The following is a 20634-nucleotide window of genomic DNA, read 5'->3' as shown; positions in this document are numbered from 1 at the left end:
GGGGAGATTTCAACATGCTTGTCTCCAATAGAATCACAAGGGGGTACTGTGGGAAGAGAACTCCTCCCCCCATTATGTCACTTTGTTTTGATGTAATCAATCAGGGACCTGGAGATCCTTTACCATTGAGATGTGCAGAGATAGACAAGCCCTCAGAGAAAGGAAGTTGAAACCAACAAGATGGGAAACTTATCCTATAAGTACTGCCCCCTCGATAGTACCAGACAAATTAAGGAATGATGATTGGTTTCTGAGATGTGACATGGGAGAGCCAGTGGGTGGAGAAAACTACTTATAAAGGCGAGACCAAGGCTCTGGTCACTTACTCTAGCACTCTTCTTGCTGGAGATTGGAACCTAAAGGAACCCCTGTTGGTGGTGAGCTTCATTCCATCAGAACAGCACATAGGGTGGTAGGCTAGGCAACTCTCTACCTCTTTCCTACATTTCCCTCTCTTTATTATCACTACTTTTATGTAATAAAGCTATTAAAGCTACTAGCAGCCTCATAATTTAATTTTGACTATTACATAATGAAATCAATATCACATAAAGAGAAGAGCCTTGGGGAACATTCACAGTTGGGGAGTGAATGGAACATGGATAATATATATACATATATATAGTTACTCTAGTTTTTAAACACAAAAATTCAAATGGGAGGCAGCTGGGTGTCTCAGTGGATTGAGATCCAGGCCTAGGGACAGGAAATCCTTGGCCTCAGATACTTCTTAGCTGTGTGACTCTGGGCAATTCACTTGAACCCCATTGCCTAGCCCTTACTGCTCTTCTGCCTTGGAACCAATACATAGGACTGATTCTAAGACAGAAGGTAAGGGTTTTTTTTTTAAATTCAGATGATTTTTAACAAAGTTTTAATATGAATCTGACTGTTCCTTATTCATTTCCTATTCTTAGGAGAACTTCCAGAAATAATGGAATTATCCGGTGATGCTTCTGCAGAAACCATAGACAGTCTTTGGTCTCCTTTTGGCACAGTGTCTCCTACCCAAATGGAATCTTTGCCATTTTTCACCAGTTGGAGTGACTTCTCACAACCTGAACAACCAGTAATATTTCCCATTGATCAAACAACTCTGATTCCAATGGTAGCCAGTCCCATTTATAGTCAATCTCTTTCCAAAACTACAGGAACTTCAGGACTCAATGCACATGTTTCAGGTAACCAGGACAGCTCCCAAGAGCTTGGCAGAACAGATGAGGTGATGGAGGATGTTGTTTACACTTCCACCCCAGAAACCAGCTCAGTAGAAACTATACTGGCCACAACTTTGAAATATCTTACCACTAGCTCTATGACCACAGCCATCAAAGGCAAAGAATTGGTCGTGTTCTTTAGCCTGAGAGTCACAAATGTGCCCTTTTCTAATGACCTATTCAATAGGAGTTCTCAAGAATATCAGGAGCTGGAGCAACAATTCATACAACTGGTGAGTGAACTCCTAAAATGCTTTCAGTTGCCTTTCCTCTGTTGTTTTGTAATTTTATAATATAATCACTGACTTGGATGGCCATGCAGGTTAGAAGAGACATGCTCCTCTGACAGCTGCTGTTGGAGGCACTGAAATGGAATACATTCTGATCTGATCAGTTGAGTAAGCTTCCCTGTAAACAACCAGGGCAGGCTATGCCTTCCAGTTTAATAAAATGAGATTCATACTTAAGACTATTTAGTAACACTTCTGCCTGGCTTGGCTTCCAGAAAATAATCAAAGCTCTCCTAGTGAACCAAGCGTGGGATCTAGAAACAATGCTTATAAATGAGCTTTTCCTAATTTGTAATGCCACAAGCTGGCTTCAAGAAAATCTGACAGAAAGTGTTCAAAGCTTGATTGGACACAGCTAGATGCATACGAATGATTCTTCCAAATTTCTTTCAAACCAAAAGGACTCAGATAGTTGCTCTCCTTGATCCATTATGTAGACCTAGTAGAAGATGGCAACATAGACACTGGGTCATAAAGCGTCTTAAAAATTCAACTGATTATTCAAGTCCATACTTACTCTGTTTGGGGATGAGGATAGGAAATAAAACCTGTGATTTTCTTAGGACAGGGAATTACTAGATGAGGAAATTCTACCTATGCAAGTTTTTATCTTCTCTCCAATGTATAGTAATAGATATTTCCCTAAAGTATTGAGATTGTAAGTGATTTATGCCCAGGGACACACAGCTAATTTGAGTCCCAGGTAACATGTAAACCCAATCTCTCTGTTTCTCCCTCTCTTAGCTTATCTTGACACATTAAGAATATTATTTGAAAATTCAAGTCAACTCAACCATCATTTATTAGTGCCTACAATGTGCAAAAACAGAGGTAGCATGACATATGGAGTGGTTAGAGAGCTGATCTCAAAGTGAAAATAACTAGAGTTCATATCTCATCTCTGATACATGCTGAATATATGACCCAAAATAAGTCATTTATCCTCTCAGTACCTCAGGCAACTGTTTAAGATTATAAGTTATGGAACAGTTCCAGATTTGCATTGTTAGAGGGAGTTTCCTACCCTAATAAAATCTTGAGTCAAGACTATCCCAACATCTCCCTCCACAAAAGAACATTCAAGGCACTGTAGCACTCTAAGAATATAAAAGTGGAATAGTTCTTGCTTTCAAAGGACTTAAATTCTCCCAGGGGAAAAAAATAGCATGGGATATGTACAAAGAACCAAATTCCCAATTTTTTATACAGTTCAAATAGCAAATTGACATCATACAAATAAAAACCTGGATGACAACAGGCTCTCTATGTGGATATTTATATTTAATTAAATGGCTCAAATTTCAATTGTTTTAAGAAACATTTTTGAGGGGAAACTAGATAGCACGGTGGATAGAGTGCCAGTCCTGAAATCAGGAAGATTCATCTTCCTAAGTTCAAATCTAACCTCAGACACTCAGTATCTATAGGACCCTGGGCAAGTCACTTAAGGAAGGAAGGAATGAACGAACGAACGAACGAACAAGTGAAAGAAGGAAGGAACGAAGGAAGGAAGGAACGAAGGAAGGAAGGAAAGAAGGAAGGAAGGAAGGAAGGAAGGAAGGAAGGAAGGAAGGAAGGAAGGAAGGAAGGAAGGAAGGAAGGAAGGAAGGAAGGAAGGAAGGAAGGAAGGAAGGAAGGAAGGAAAGAAGGAAGGAAAGAAGGAAGGAAGGAAGGAAGGAAGGAAGGAAGGAAGGAAGGAAGGAAGGAAGGAAGGAAGGAAGGAAGGAAGGAAGGAAGGAAGGAAGGAAGGAAGGAAGGAAGGAAGGAAGGAAGGAAGGAAGGAAGGAAGGAAGGAAGGAAAGATTTTTGAAAGATACAGTATGAGGGAGTGGAAAGAATCCTGGAGATACACAGAATTAGAGACCTGGACTCAAATCCCAATTAATATATTTATTAGTTGAGTAACTTTGGACATGTTACTTAAACTAGAGGCAGCCAGGTGGACCAGTCTACAGCTGAACAATCTAAGTCTGAATTCTGCTTCAGACAGTTTCTAGATGTGTAACCCTATGCAAGTCACCTAGCCTCAATTTCCTTAACTATAATGGAAGTAATAATATCACTTACCCCACAAGTTTGTCATGAAGACCAAATATTCTTAAAGCACTTACCCAGTACCTGACATATAGAAAGCACTTAATAAACATTCATTTCTTTCCATACTTTCTCTCCAAGCTTCTTTTCCACTTTCATCAAATGGATATCATAATTATATTGAGGAAAGTGCTTCATAAACTTCAAAGCAATATATAAATTTTTTTTCAGAAATGGACTCTAAAGGGGATTATATTCCATATAGGGAAAATGCTATTTGAAATAAGGAAATGTGGAAATTTTTTAAAAGAAGATATGTGAGGACAGTAAGTCCCAAGGGTCTGTCCAAGATAACATAGCTGGTGATTAGTAGCCTGGTGATTTTTCCAAATATAATAGGATCACAGATTTAGAGCTATAAGGAACTGTAGAGGCCAGCAAGTGCAAATTGCTAGTTGTTCGGTCACATTCAACTCTTGGTAACCTCTTTTGAGGTTTTCTTGGCAAAGATACTGGAGTGGTTTGCCATTTCTGTCTCTATCTCATTTTACAGATGAGGAAACTGAGGCAAACAGGGATAAGTGGCTTGCTCAGGGTCACACATGGAAGTTAGGAAGTGCATGAAGCCAGATTCAATTCAGGAAGATGAGCCTTCCTGACTGCAGACACAGAGCCCTACCCATTGTGCCACCTAGCTACCCCACTTCATATGATAGAATAGAATAGAAAATAATAGACTATTATAATAAAACAGAAGAGAAACAATATAATATAGGAAATACAAAGCTAGCCTAGTGGTCAGGGAAAATCTGAGTTCAAATCCTGCCACTAATACATACTAGTTCTGTGACCCTGCAGAAGACAATTATTTTCTCAGTGCTCTAGACAATTCTCTAAGAACATTTAAATCACAGAGAAGGTTCTGGCCAGTTTTGATTAAGAGAGCTTCCTTACCAAGGAGTTCTTTATGCCATTAAAATTATATATACAATCCCTTTCTCAATTTAATAAAATATATCTTTAGTTCCTAAAAAGCTTTCTTCAGAATGACTTGTCAAGATGGGCACATGCAAATTTCTTTCTCATTTTGCTAATGAGGATAATGAGAGTTTCAGTGACTTACTCAGGGTCACACAGAGCTAGTGTAATGGATACTACTAATCCACATAATCATTCGATCCCCTAGTGCTATATCAGAGATTCCTAGTTCAGCTAAGTGGTTTACCGTTGTCAACTTAGCAAATGCATATTTTATAGTACCCCTCAATAGGGACAGTTGGAACATTTTTGCATTTGCATGGGAAAAAAAAATAAGCTCTTTTGGACCATATTGGTCCAGGGGTATTCCAAAAGTGCATCTATATTTTGCCAGTTATTGAAAAGAGACCTGGAATCAATTAAATGCAAACATAACAAAATAGTGCACTATGTGGATGACATTATGCAAAAATATGCATACAGGACTCAAAAACACTGCTGATTGAACTATACAAGAAAGGGCATAAGGTATCAAAGGAAAAATTACAGTCTTATCCAAAGTAGAATACCTGGGTTTCATCCTGGAGAATGGCACCAGAAAGATCTCAAGCAAAAAGATAGCAGATGTCCAAAAACTAGGGGTGCCAAAGACAAAAAAGTAATTGACAGCTTCCCTTGGGGTTTGCGGGATTTACAGAAATTAGATTGTTGGATACAGTCATATCTCCAAATGCTTGACTTGTCTAACAAAAAATGAGGCAGAAGAACCCTTGAAACTCACAAAGGAACACCTAAAGGCTTTGGCACAATTAAAGCAAATCATTCTAACAGCCCAGGCCCTTGGAATCACAGATTACAGCAAGGAATTCCACTTGTATGTTCATGAAGCAAAGGGGATAGCTTCTGGAGTCTTAGCTCAGACTCTGGGACTGCAAATGAGACCCATTGCATACTACAGTACAAAATTAGATCCTGTAGCTCAAGGGATGATACATTGTCTAAGACGCATCACAGCAGCAGCCCTGATGTTGCAAAAAGCAAGCAAATTGGTCCTGGGATGTAAACCGCATGTATACTCAGCAATTCAGATAGAGAACATACTAAAGAAGAGTAACATGCAAACTTTTACATCTGCCAAGGAACAAATCAAGAGATACCCAGAGATCTTTCTTACATGCAAATATGGATTAGGAGCAAGCAACAGAGTTTTGCCTCACAAGTCCTCAAACCACTTCCAGCATCACAACAGAGAAATTGGCAAAAGCAAATTTTCTATATTCCTGCTGACACGATTCTTCTATATCTCCAAGATGGCCACCCCCCGCCCCCCATCACTTCTAACTGCTAGTAACTGCCAATGATGGTTCTTGTCCTACACTAACTGGAGTGCCAAATGAAATGGAGGAAATGAGTGGAAGGAGGGAGAGGAGAAAGGGGAAAGGAGAATGAAAGGGTTGGTTTCCTCCTTCATTACTTATGGAGAGAGGTAAGTCAGTTCCTTTGAAAAGGGTATGACTCCACAGGGGTATTATCTGGGAGATAGAGGACAGAAGACTGAAGACGGGTTTGATCAATGAGGTAGCACTGTGCCTCCCTCAGGGGAGTCAAGGCCCTTGAGGTCAGAGCTATCCTTGTGGGACAAGGTGACCCTTTTGTGATTTCCACCTCCCAAGGGGCATCAACATCCAGCCCCCAAGGGTTTAGATATGGCCACAGCTGCCAAGGAAAGAGTGATGGCTTCCTTGGGCAGAGATACTGAGTCTCAGAGGTTGGACTCAACCTCCCTCTCTGTGAGAGCCTAATATCCCTGCCTGCTCCTGAAGACAAACCCAAGCCTATAGCCTAAATATCTTCAAACAGTTTATTGAGATTATTTGGGGCAAGTAATGGTAAAGGCATGAGGAGAAAGGAAAATGAGTGAAGGGGAGCCCTAAAAGCTTCCCCCTTTGCAGATTGGCTTTCAAAGTTTGGAGGCCAAAGGCTTTTGTGCCTTGGCCTCTTCCCTTGCCAACTGCTTCTTAATTTTATTATTAACATTAACTAATCCTATGGTGCAGTTCAAGGAACAAAGTAAGGGAAAGATAAAGACCCTACGGGGAGGATCTGGTTGGCTCTGGCCAGAAGAGTCCATACTAAAATTCTTTTTGAGAAGAGATGTAGTTGTTGTGGCAGAGTCTCAGTGGAAGTATTTTTGGGGTCCCAGAAAGAAGACAGGTCTCAAGTGGATGGGCTTGGACTCCATTACCTGAAAACTGCCTTCCCTCCTTGCTATCCTGTCAGTTGGGTTCAGAATTCTCTCCCCCTCCAGAACTCTCAGCATTTTCTTCACTCTTCCTCCATTTCTGCTTAGCTGATCTCTCCATGGGACTTGTTTCCTCAATGCAGAATCTCTCTTTCCTTACTTTACACTAATCTATTGAAAAGCTGGGATTTGAACTCAGGGTTTTTCTGTCCATTGTTTTTTGTCTTGTCACTCACTTCATCATTCTTTTGGTTAAACCCAGAAATACAGTAGAGTCATTCAAATGCAAATTGTTAAGTTTTTGAGAATTTTGGAACAACATGAATGCTTCTAGATATCATACTTAATGAATTCATTATGAAGCGCTTATTCAACAATACTGTCTTCAAAGAGAGGTCATGTCATAGTGGATAGAATTATAGAATTTGAGAGTTAGCAAGGCGCCTCGTAGTCATATAATTTACTCTTCTATTATTGTTGTTTTTCATTCATGTCTAACTCTTCATGACCCCATACACCACAGTGTACCAATACTGTCCATGGACTCAAGTAAGGCTTTGCATTGGTAGAGGGAGTTGCCTTAATGGGAGTTCCCTAAAAGAGTGAAATCACAAGTAGCCTAAAGAACAATGTACAGAAATTGTGTTCGATTCTAAAAGCATTAAGACAGTAATTCTCTTGAAGAATATACTTCTTCTGTATCCCATTCACTTAGGCTTTCAGTAACCAAATCCTATGTCTATTGTTTATTGTTATATTTGTATGCTACTTTTCATGATTCCATTTTGAGTGACTCTATTTGGAGTTTTCTTTTTTAATTGAAATTTTTTAATTAATTAATTTAGAATATTTTTCCATGGTTACATGATTCATGTTCTTTCCCTCCCTTCCTCCTACCACTCTCCCATAGCCAATGAACAATTCCACTGGGTTTTACATGTGTCATTGATCAAGACCTATTTCCATATTATTGATCATTGCACTAGGATGATCATTTAGAGTCTACATCTTGGGGTTTTCTTGACAAAGATACTGGAGTGGTTTTCCATGTCTTTCTCTAGTTCATTTTTACAGATGAGGAAATGGAGTTACACAGGATGAAGTGACTTGCCCACAGTCACACAGCTAGCATTTGAGGTCTGATTTGAATTCAGGTCCTCCTGATACTAGGAGGGCACTCTTTCCACTGAACCTCCTAGAAGTGAATCATAAAGCTCTTTCCTGGGGTCACACAACTAGTAAGAGTCTGAGACCATATTTGAACTTGGGAAGATGATTCTTCCTGCCTTCAGGAATTTTTTATCCACTGTGCCATATAGTTGCATGTCTTTTACCCGCTTGGCTATATTATCTAAACTCTAACTGAACTTGACTTTCTAGTTTTACTGCTAGGTATTTTCTTTAGAAAAAAATGAAACTTTATTCCGTGCAATCCATCATGAAGAAAACTACCATCCATCCATCTCCATATAAATAAGAAAGAGGTAAATAGTGGGCTTAATCATGGCAAATGCAACACTAAGTAAGTGTTCAGCTCTACTATGAATTCCCAGAAGGAAAAAAAACATGCGATTTATGCCACAGGTAATAAAAAGTGAATGTAAGTGGAATTAACAGCATCTGGGCACTTAGAAGATAGTTAAAAGCAAACTCCCTTTTTGCTTTGCAGCTGCTTCCCTATCTCCGCTCCAATCTTACGGGATTTAAGCACCTCGAGATCCTTAACTTCAGAAATGGAAGTGTGATCGTGAATAGTAAGATGAAGTTTACAAAGTCAGTCCCTTACAACATCACAGAAGCAGTTCACTGTGTGCTTGAGGAATTCTGTTCTACTGCAGCCCAGAATCTCAATCTGCACATAGACAGTTATTCTCTCGATATTGAACCAGGTAAGAACTTGACAAAATATGGCACTGTCACACAACAGAATGAGTGCCAGTTTGAATTCAGAAGACCTAGGTCAGTGATGGCAAACCTTTTAGAGACCAAGTGCCCAAACTATAGCACTTGCTACATGTGAGCGCCCCACCTTAGCCCAGATAGTGGAGGGAGGAAGTGCTCCCTTTGGGGTGCTGGGCAGAACGGTGGGTGATGTGAGAAATGTAATGTCCTCAGGCACCCTTGAAAAGGGGAAGGGAATAGCCCATTCTGGCACATGTACCATAGGTTTGCCAACACAGACCAAGGTTAAAATCCCAGCTCTGCCACTTATAATGTGACCTTGCCTCTCTAAATTGCAAGGTTTTCATCTGTAAAAATAAAAGGGTTAGACTAGATAACCTCTTACATTTCTTCTAGCTTCAGATCTATAGTACCATGCTCTTTTCTCTCTACTGAGATAGCACAGGAATCATGCTTAACAAATCACATCTCATTAGAAAGAAAAGAAATGGTGTCAGGCAAGCAAAAGTTTTACTACACTTTTTTTAAAAAACAGGATGGTGGCAGGGGAGAAAAACTTACTTGTTTCATCACAACCTCAGACCTTTAATTTTCCCTTAGAACTAAACTTTTGCAATGTAGAATAGAAATCCAAACTATGTAGCCTGCAGTCAAGGTCATTTACATTCTGTAAAAATTCTAAGACACTCTGAGCACAACAACCACTTGGGTCTCACACCAAGGAAACCTTCCAAACTTAGGTTTATAATTTCACACTTAACTAACAAAATAGCCTTTTCATAACACAAGTCAGTATGGAATTGGCATCATCCTGAGGAAAGAAAAATATTCATTGGAATTCGACCTGGAGAAAAGTTACCTACATCTCAGAAGAAAATGAGATTTAAATTTTTACTTCCTTTGTGCCCTGAAGTCTGTGTCCATATAGAGGCTTTAGCACATAAGGTTTCTATGAGCTGTGGGGGTTCAACTCCAAAGCTTATATGCCTTCACAACAGCAAATAAACACTTTGCCAAGAAATAAAGAAACCAGGGTGTGCTGCTGCATAAGGCAGTTGTCTTAACTGGGGACTAGTTCAAACTTTGTTTAAAAAATGGGGGATTTATATTGAGGGAAAATCGGATCAAGGATACCATCTCTCCCAGCATTGAGACTTTCATTCTAGCTAGATAATTTTAAGCAAGTTAATCAACCTGCCAATTCCTCCATTGCCTTATAAAATGAGAATATTTGTACTACCTACCTCATAAGGTTTATAAAATCAAAGATTTAGAGCAGAAAGGGAATGCGTAGACAATCAGATCCAATCCCCCATTTTATGGAGGAGGAAACTGGAGCCCAAAGAATTTAGATGACTTGTGCATGGTCACATAGCTAGTAAATGTTTGGAGCAGCATTCAAATGCAATGCTAGTGCTCTATTTATGACAGTCATTGCCATCACAGATTCAAATCATATTTCCTTCTGCTTAGTAGAGAATATATCAAGTTACTATCTTTTCTTTCAAACTTGGAAGGAAGGAAGGAAGGAAGGAAGGAAGGAAGGAAGGAAGGAAGGAAGGAAGGAAGGAAGGAAGGAAGGAAGGAAGGAAGGGAGGGAGGGAGGGAGGGAGGGAGGAAGGAAGGAAGGAAGGAAGGGAGGGAGGGAGGGAGGGAGGAAGGAAGGAAGGAAGGAAGGAAGGAAGGAAGGGAGGGAGGGAGGGAGGGAGGAAGGAAGGAAGGAAGGAAGGAAGGAAGGAAGGAAGGGAGGGAGGGAGGGAGGGAGGGAGGAAGGAAGGAAGGAAGGAAGGAAGGAAGGAAGGAAGGGAGGGAGGGAGGGAGGGAGGGAGGGAGGAAAGAAGGAAGGGAGGGAGGGAAGGAGGGAGGCAGGGAGGGAGGGAGGAACAAAGGAATGAAGTTATGAAGGGAAAGAAATCCATACTAAGTAGGCAGCCTTCTAGCAATGAACCTAACTGAGCTTGATTGGACTATTCTTTGGAAGAAAAAGCCCACACAACTGATTGTTGCATTCATGCTTTTCCAGTCTGGTAGGACCTGGCATAGCCTAGGAAACCCATAGTCACCTACATGTTAGAATGAGCCACTGGAGAAGGACTTTAGTAAGAGTAAGTGAAAAACATTTCTAACTGTCAATGAATCATTCCCAATCAGTCTCACAAATGAACAAAAGTCCCTAATTAACTACAAATTAGTCTAGTGCTAAGACTTTAACATCCTCTCTAGTTTACTGTTGACTAACAATATCAGAGGAAAGGGGGCTGTAGTGGATCAGGTAGAGAGATGCCTTAGACTAATGCCAGAATGTTGGCTCTTTTGGGAATCACTTTACCTGGAACACAGACAGTCTTTGAACTGCCTTCTTAAAATAATGCCGCTGCATTTTAGGAAACATAGCTCTTAAAAACCCAGAAAGATGTGTCTGCATATTTAGCACTGGAATTTTGTTTACTTCCTTACAAGTGGAAAGGACCAGGTAAAAAAGTGACCCTAAAAATGAGCCACAGGCTGTTCACTAATCCTGTGATAATTCTCCATCAAAAACTAGGAACAAGGTATCTCTTGAACCAGAAGATTGACTTCAGATTCTTATTGACCACCTACTATGTGAAGGAGGCACTCTGGGAAATACAGAAAAGTATAAGTATACATGTCCTCTAAAACATTACAATCTATTGGTAAGAAAGAAAATAGATATATTTTAAAGATACCAATTCCAAGAGGTTGATACCTATTCAGAAAATAAGTGTTGAGGCAGTCTAAAGGAGGGAGAAATCATCAGACAAGGCTTCATGGAGGTGGTGGCATCTGAAACAAGTTTTCAAGGAAATGAAAAACTTCAACAGATGGAAATGCAAGGGTGAAGGAGGTATATTCTAGGTACTGGGGTGGCAATAGCAAAAGTACAAAGACATGAAAGAACAGAATAAAAATGGGGAATATAAAATGATTCAGGCTGGCTGGGATTTAGAATACATGAAGGCGAATAGCATGAGATCAGATTTCATGTGTAGGATGAAATCAGCTTGCGGAGGACCTTGAATATAGCTAGAGTTCTCAAAAGATGGTTGGGTTTCAGTTTATGGGAAGAAATGAAATAAACCCAGAAGGAAGAACCCCCAGATAATGGAGATAAAAATGGAAAAAAAATACCCCGATGGAAGGAACAGATGGTAGATCATTGGACCAGGATAATATCATTGGGAGAATGGAGTGGTTATGGTGGATTTGGGCTTGTGAATGAATAAAAAGGCATTTATTAAACACTTACTATATATGTTTGTGGGGAGCTGAGCTTGATGACAGGGATTAGAAAAGGAGGATGTCAGAAGGTGAACTGCAGGGCTCCATTGCCTAGAGGCAAAGGGGGAATATCAAGCAATCCAAAAAGCTTATAAATACTGCATAGGGCATTGCTTATAATCAAGTGACCTCCCACAGACCCAAGTCCCTTTAAGTAAAGCTCACCCTGTATAAGGGAAAAGCTTGAGTCTGGTAATCTGTAATCCTAGCTACCAGGAAGGCTGGTGCTGATGCTCAAGATCTAAGAGAGGAAGGAGACTTTGGCCAAAATCTCCTTTCTCTCTTAGATACTATGAAGCCAGTCTCTTGCTCTTAAGAATAGCTGTTTATTCTAAGGGAACAAATAAAGGGGATGGGCAGGCAATTGAATAAGGTAATGGGATAGAAGGAACGGGAGGTCCCTAAAGTAACTGAACCCCTTCTCCCAAAGTCTGGCAGGATCAGGCTTTGTTTGCCTAACCCCCTGGGGTCAGTTGTGAAGATGTCTTGACTTTTCTAGCTGCCTTGGCTATTATAATAAGTTCCAGTACTTTCAGGGGATTCAGAGGAATTCTTATAGTGAACAGCTTCCAGTCGAAGTCCTGTTCAGCTTGTTTCTCTAGAAATTGGGTCAAGGGTCACAGGAGGAGAGTGCTGGTTCAGAAATCTGCTCCAGAAAAGGTCCTCCTTTCCATTAGGCTTCCCAGAAAGAAGTCCCCTCTCCAACTGTCCGAATTCTCTTCCTTCCTCTTCCTTCCTTCAGAATTCTCTCTCCTTCCTGCCCTTCCCCCATTCCAGCTGGTCCTTCAGCCTGCAAAATCTGCTTCTCTCTTCCTTCTGACAGGTTGAGTCCAATTCCTCTCTTACAGCTCCAAGGCAGAAGAGTGGTAAAGGCTTGGCAATGGGGGTCAAGTGACTTGTCCAGGGTCACACAGGAAGTGTCTGAGGCCAAATTTGAACCCAGGACCTCCTATCTCTGGACCTGGTGCTCAATCCACTAGGCCACCTAGTTGCCCCCCCCCCAGTCACTTAACTTTTGTTAGCCTCAGTTTCCTCATCTGTAAAGTTGGAATAATAATAGCACCTGACACCCAGGGTTGATAGGAGGAACAAATAAGATATTTGTAAAATGCTTGCCATGTTCCTAGCACATAGTAAATACTATATAATTGTTAGTTATCGATACTTAGCACCATTGCTGGCACATCTTAAGCACTAAATAAGTATTAGTTATTGTTATAATTCATCACCTTCTTCATGAATTCTGTCCTGGCCCCTGCAACTGCTAACACATTCCCCCTTCACCAAGTTACTTTGTATGTTTTTTGAAACATTTTGAATATACCTACATATGTGCCTGTTGTTTTTCCAGATGGAATATAAGCTCCTTGAGGGTAGGGACTATTTTGTTTTTGTAGTTGTATTCCTAGTATCTGATTCAATGCTTAGGACATGAGTTGAATTTAATTGATTTTAAATTGTGTCCTACTTTTTGTGACCCCATTTGGGATTTCCTTGGCAAAGATACTGAAGTGATTTGCCATTTCCTTCTCCAGTTCATTCTTTACATGAAGAAACTGAGGTGAACAGAATTAAGTGACTTGCCCAAGGTCATACATAGCTAATAAGTTTTTTGAGACCAGATTTAAACCCGGGAAGAAGAGTCTCCCTGACTTCAGACCCAGCATTCTATCCACTGTACCACCTCATTGCCCACCTGCCTGGTACATAGTAAGTGCTTACTAATTGCCTGATAATTTAATAGGGGGAAACTGGGACAAAGGTAAGGAAACTGATATTAAGTCACATTCTTCTAGTAGCATGGGGAAATATCTCAAAGCTGGGATCTGTACCTAGATTTTTTGATTCAGAGGCCAGAGTTCTTTCTTGCTACGTTGTTTTCCATCCTCATCACCATCCACATTGTTATCATTAACATTTTGAGAGTTCTTATTATGTGCCAAGACCATCCTATCCAATTGCTTTACAATTATTATCTCATTTGATTTTCACAACTTGCCTGAGAGCTAAGAATTATTATCATCCCCATTTTAGAGAGGAGCAACCAGAGGTGGATAGAGGTTGTCCCAGGACTAGGAAGTGTTTGAAGTTGGATTTGAATTCAGGTGTTACAGACTCTGATTCTATCCACTGAGCCACCTTGCTGCCTGCCATCCTACGATGTTTCTTTAAAACAGAGAACCCTCTTCTCTGCCTCTACCCCATGGAATGCTTAAAGGCTTCAACTCCCACCCACCACATAACTCCATCAAATCCTTTTGGGAAGTAGGAAGAATAAAAATAATATGTAAACCATCACCCTAGGAGCCACCTCCACTGTGTTTTGTGCTGCTGCTCCTCTCTGTCATACACTAGCTATGCAATTCGCTCACATCATCTGGAAAGTGGGGTTACATGCTTTTTTGAGGCGTCTTTAAGAATAAAAGACCTTTAAATCCAGGAGAGCATCTAGTTCAACTCACTGACTTTATACACAAAGAAACAATCCTAGAGAGACACAGTGACTTGCCCCGAATCATACAGCTAGTAAGTGTATGTTCAATTCTAGAGTTCTATATATGGGAATCATTCATATCAATGATGGGAATCATAACCATTTTATCTCTTAGTAAACAATTTATGAAGCCAAATCATACAGATAGTGTGAAGATGAGGATTTGAACAGAGGTCCTCTGATTACAAATGAGGTACCTTTTTTGTTGTACCACAAGGTCTTGTGACTCTAAATATTTCCATTTGTCCTAGTTTCTTTTGGCCAATCATTTTTGATGTAATAAGTAGAATCAATATGATTCTGTTGGTCTTGTTTATTTGGCTTCTATTGAAGCCACTGCTTTCTAGTTCTGCTGGCCAGCACACACTGGGGTTCATGCATTACTCATGCCCCAGCTGGTCCAGATTAACAGCTTCTTGGCAGACTTTCCCCATTCATTTACTATTCTTTGTATTTTCACTTTTTTTTATCATCGTTGACAGAATAATTTTTCCCCAATCTTCTTAATTCCCATGTTACCTCTCTATTAAGAAAATTATATTGGCTTATTCTTCACCTCCAAATTGCATGGATTGTTGCAATGATATGTACAGAGTACATCCAGGTTCCCTTTTAAATTTGTTCATTGTTTTTATTGCCTGTGAGTCTCTATGGTGTTTTGGTTTCAGCTCGGATTTTTACCTGTCCTTCCGATATTGCCCCTTTGGGGCAGATTCTGGGTCACACAGTTAGGGCAATTCCTCATGATGTTTCCCAGCAAGTGTCTAGCACAAAGTAGGACTTCATAGATGGATGAATTGAGAGCTGGGATTTCTCCTATCCCAGGACTCCCCATTTTCCCTCAGGTCTTAAGAACAAAGACTGTCTCCTTTTTCTGTTTGCATCCCCAACACTCAGGATAGTGCTTGCACACAGTGTTTGTTCAACATTTTTTTATTCATTCTCTCCTTCATCTGCATAAATTTATGCAAAAAACAAGTAACTACAATCTGCAATTAAAGGTATATTCTCATAATAAACAGTTATTTAGTGCCTAATATTGTGCCAAGCAATGTTCTAAAAACTGGAATTACAAAAAGAGGTTAAAGACAGAATAAAAGAATGAATAGAATAATAACAGCTAACATTTATATAGCGCTAGGCATGGTTAAGGACTTCATACAATTATTATCTCATTTGATCCTTACAACAACCCTGAGAAATAGGTAATGGTATTATTCCCATTTTACAGTCAAGGAAACTGAGGTAACAGAGGTTCTTTGCTCAGAGCCATGCAGCTAGGATGTGTTGAAGGTCCCATTGGAACCCTAGTAGTCTTGACTCCAGGCTTTGCACTTTCTCTTCTGGGCCACCTGACTGCCTCATAAAGACACTATGAAGAGTGAATCAAACTTTCTTTGTCTATCAATGGCAACTTTTAAGTTAATCAATCAAAAACTTAAACACCCCTACTTAACACTAAGTAAGAGTGTTGCAAATCACTTGCTGAAGTGGGTGACAACTCCAGAGGTCACTGCCCTGCCCTTGGGCAGTGCTAGGCAAATTGAAAGACCACAATTGGTTCCTGTAAAGTGGAGGAAGGGACAGGAAGTGATGTGGAAAAAGGAGTATAAAAAGTCTTGAACTTTCTCTCCAAGGAGCTTCTCCTTTACACTTCTTTGGAGTTAGTCTTTGGGGCTTTGGCTTCACTTTTGAATCTTGGCTTTGGTCTGCTTCTTTGGAGGACTTCTGGGGACTTTGCCTTCAGAGACTCAGTGTCTGGAAGCTGGGTGAATAGCTGGACTTCCTTTCCTGGCTTCTGGAGAGATGGTTCCAGAGAGGCCTTCCTTTCATAGAGGAGAATGCATTGTTGTAGCCCTTGCTGAAAACACCACTGGGTCCTCTGGCTGAAAGTTACCGAGCCCTGCCAGAGCTGAGCTGGACACTGGAGCAACATTTAAGGTCATAGGCTAGACATTTCTCTACCCTCTTCTTACATTTCTCTACTTTCACTCTTTCCACCTCTTTGTAAATAAAGCTACTAAAAGTCATTTGACTTAAGCTTTAGTATTTTTAAAATTGACAACCATAATATTACTTTATAATTCTCATATTTATCATAAAACCTAAATTTAATTTCTTACAACACATCACAGAAACACTTGAAGCTAAGTAATGAATAAAATGTTCTTCCCAAAGACGTGGAAACTAGACCTTTTCAGGAAGAAATAATTTCTTTTCCTCCAAGGAATGATGTAAATCAACATTAGAAGAGAAGTTCTTGACCCACATGCTTCCTAGTCACATAAATTCTATGACCCTGACATCATGAATTCTTTTCTTAAAACCCTCACCATCTGTCTTAGTAACAATTATAAGACAATTATAAGCAAGGGCTAGAAAACCAGGGTCAAGTAACTTGCCCAGGGTCACCCAGCCCGGGAGGGTCTGAAGTCATATTTGAACCTAGATCCTCCCTACTCCAGGTTTGAAGCTCTACCTCATTGCCCCATCATTAATTCTTAAATGTAAAATATTTGCTTAATTATAACTCAAAAGCAAGAATAATCATTCTATTATAGTTATCCAATTCTTTTTTTTAACCCTTACCTTCTGTCTTGGAATCAATACAGTGTATTGATCCAAGGTAGAAAGAGTGGTAAGGACTAGGCAATGGGGGTTGAGTGACTTGCCCAGGGTCACACAGCTGGGAAGTGTCTGAGGCCAAATTTGAACCTAGGACCCCCCGTCTCTAGGACTGGCTCTCAATCTACTGAGCTACCAAGCTGCCCCCTTAGTTATCCAATTCTAAAGCAAATGAAAGTAAAATCAATAGTCCACCTTCCTCACCTAAACCTAGATTATGGTGTCCTACCAATATACATAGTGTCTGAGGAGGAAGTCTATAAGGAGCATTTTTGACCTAAGAATCAGAAATCTTGGTTTAAGTCACAGCTGTACTAAATATATAGATTTTAAATCTTTTTTGCTTGGTCTCTGTGGTATTTCCAAACATTGATTAACTGAATTTTGTTCTTTAAATAGGATAACTTTAAATCTTAAAGCCATGCACCAAGTCTTGGATCAAGAAGACCTGAGTTCAAATCCAGTCTAATAGGCTTACTAGCTGTGTAACCCTGGGCAAGTCACTTTATCCTCTGGTTTCATTTCACAATCAATAAAATAAGTGATTTAGACAAATAATCTCTGAGGCTCCCTCTAGCTTTAAAATTCTATGGTTTATCATTTTCATCATTATTATTGGATGATTGCGTTTTAAAAGCAGAAGTAATTCTATCTTCTAAAGGGAAGGAGCAATTAATTCTAAATTCCCTTTTATAGCAAAAGTGCAGTTAAATGAAGAGAAACAGACATTCAGATGCACACTGAGATGCAGATGCATAAAAACAGTCACATACCATCTCTGTGCAAATTATACATAAGACCTTATATCAGTCTGGTTGATAGATGAGAGAAGATCCAAAATAAGCCACAAAGCAAAATCCTCCAGATTAATTAAGAGCAAACTATATTGCTTTTCCTACACAAGAATTAAAATCCTGCATATAAACATTTAAATATATGTACATATAGAACAATACAGAGCCAGAAATAGCAAGAGCTACTGTGTCATATGTCAACATTTGAGTGGCGAGGGGCCTAGGGATTTCTATTTATCTGCTATGGGAGATCTGAAACAGAATTTTAAGGGAATGTTTGTATAGATATTTATAAAACAATTCTGAAAAGTTGGTTTTGATTTCTGTATTGTTCTAGTTTTTTCAAACATAAAAATGAAATTGGGTTTTTTACTAGTAAGGAAATAAATACATTATTAACTAAATGAAAGTTAGGTATGAAAAATGTACATTTAATTTTTTTTCATTTAGTCACTATAACATTTCTAAACCTTGATTGATTTTATTTCATTCATTATATATGATGATCTTTTATAATCATAATACAATGAAAGAGCACCAAGCCTGGAGTGAAGAAGACTTGAGTTCTCAGGCACTTACTGAGTGACTCTGGGCAAGTCACTTAACCTCTGTTTGCCTCAGTTTCCTCATCTGTAAAATGGGAATAATAATCTATCATCCAAGGTTGTTGAGAGGATCAAGTGAAATAATAATTGTAAAACATTTAGCATAGTGCCTGGCATATAGTAAGTGCTGTACGCATGTTAGCAATGATTATGATATTTATAATGATGATGATAATGATGATGATAAATATCTCCCTTTTCCACACCTTTTCACAAGGGGATCCCCATATCTAGAATGTACTCTCTCCTTACCTTTGTCTCTCAGAATCTCTCCCTTCTAATGTAAGCCTTTCCTGAGTCTCTCCTCAAGCTTCTGGTACTCTCACACAAAATAACCTTTATCTATTTTGTATATAGTTTATACACACATCATATACATGAATACATACAAACACTTATAAACAGGCATACATGGGTAGATAACATTTATAATATACATATGTATACATACATGCATAAAAACTTACATATATACCTTCCCTGATTGAATAGAAATATCAAAGGGAAAGCAGTTTTTTAGCTAATTCTTTGTGTCTCTTGGTACTTATTAAATACTTGTTAATTGATTGATTAACCTATTTAACTTTAAGACATTGTGCTGATTTGTAGAAAAGATAAGTAAAATGTCCTGATGTTATCCCTAACATAAGAATAAAGGTAATTACTCAGTTTTCTTAAGAATAAATAGTTATTTAAACAATACAATTGACCAAATAGAAAAGAAGATTTAAAAGCTCACTCATGAAAAGCATACCTTAAAAATTAGAATTAGGCAAGTGGAAGCCAATGACTCTATGAGGCATCAAGAAACAATCAAAATTAAAAGAATGAACAATAGAAGAAAATGTGAACGATCTTATTGGAGAAATAACTGACCTGGAAAATAAATCAAGGAGAGATTATCTAAGAATTCTTGAACTACCTAAAAGACATGATTAAAAAAAGAACTTGGACATCATCTTTCAAGAAATTATCAAGGAAAACTGTTCTTATATTCTAGAACCAGAGAGTAAAATAAAGATTTAATTCATCAATCACCTCCTGAAAAAGATCCTATGAGGATAACTCCCAGGAATATTATGGCCAAATTCCAGATCTCCCATGTCAAGGAAAAAAGTAGTGCACACAGCCAAAAAGAAATAATTCACATATTATGGAGCCATAATCAGGATGACACAAAATTTAATAGCTTCTACATTAAAAGATCAGAGGGCTAGAAATATGATATTCCAGAGGGCAAAGGAGCTTGGACTTTTATCTGGCAAAACTGAGCATAATTCTTCAGGATAAAAATGGGTATTCAATTAAAAAAAACTTTTAAACATTTCTGATGAAAAGACTACAACTGAATGGAAACGTTGACTATCTTTACAATATTCAAGAGAAACATAAAAAGATAAACAGAAAAGAAATTAAAAGACATTCAATAAAGTTAAACAATTTAGTTACCTACATGGGAAGATGATTCTTATATCTTCTAAGAACTTTTTCATTATTAAAGTGATTAGAAATAGTATACATAGACAGAGGGCAGGAATGTGAGCTGAATATAATGGGATGATATCTAAAAAAATAGAACTGAAGGATGAGAAAGAATGCATTGGGAGAAGGGAAAGGGGGAGAATTGAATAGGGTACATTATCTCACATAAAAGAGGCATGAAAGATCTTTTGCAGTGGAGATGATGGAAGAGATATAAAGAGGAGTTCTTGAACTTTCTTCTCATTGATATTGGCTAAAACAGAGAAAAATATGCACAATCAATTGGATATAGAAATCTACTTACCCTACTTATCCCTTAGTTGGGCAAGGGAATAAGAGAAGAGGAATGGAGATGAGAGAAAAGAAGACAAATTGGGAGTTGAGGTGGTCAGAAGCTAACCACTTTTGAGAATGGACAGAATTAAAGGACACCTAAAAGGATAAATGGGGGAAGGGGAAATAGGATAGTGAGTAAAACAGTAATTATAATAGTACCAAAAAATTGCACATCTCTTTAATAAAAGCTTCATTTCTCAAATACATAGAGAAATGAGTCAAATGTATAAGAATACAAGTCATTCCTCTATTGGTAAATGGTCAAAGGATATGAACAGGCAGTTCTCAGAGAAAGTAATTAAAGTTCTCTATAGTCATATTTTTAAAATACCCTT

General features: G+C 38.8%; 1 protein-coding gene across 1 annotated transcript in view; it reads left to right on the top strand.

Moving 5' to 3' along the window:
* The window catches only part of IMPG1 (interphotoreceptor matrix proteoglycan 1), a 194373-nt gene that overhangs the window by 137214 nt on the left and 36525 nt on the right, over window positions 1-20634 (top strand). The window contains exons 13-14 of the mRNA XM_056814722.1: window positions 918-1450; window positions 8431-8650. Coding sequence (XP_056670700.1) covers window positions 918-1450; window positions 8431-8650 — 753 coding nt within the window. The remainder of the gene's footprint in view (window positions 1-917; window positions 1451-8430; window positions 8651-20634) is intronic.

Source organism: Monodelphis domestica, chromosome 2 (assembly GCF_027887165.1).
Source record: "Monodelphis domestica isolate mMonDom1 chromosome 2, mMonDom1.pri, whole genome shotgun sequence".
Taxonomy (NCBI): domain Eukaryota; kingdom Metazoa; phylum Chordata; class Mammalia; order Didelphimorphia; family Didelphidae; genus Monodelphis; species Monodelphis domestica.
This window is presented reverse-complemented; position numbering and strand designations above follow the sequence as displayed.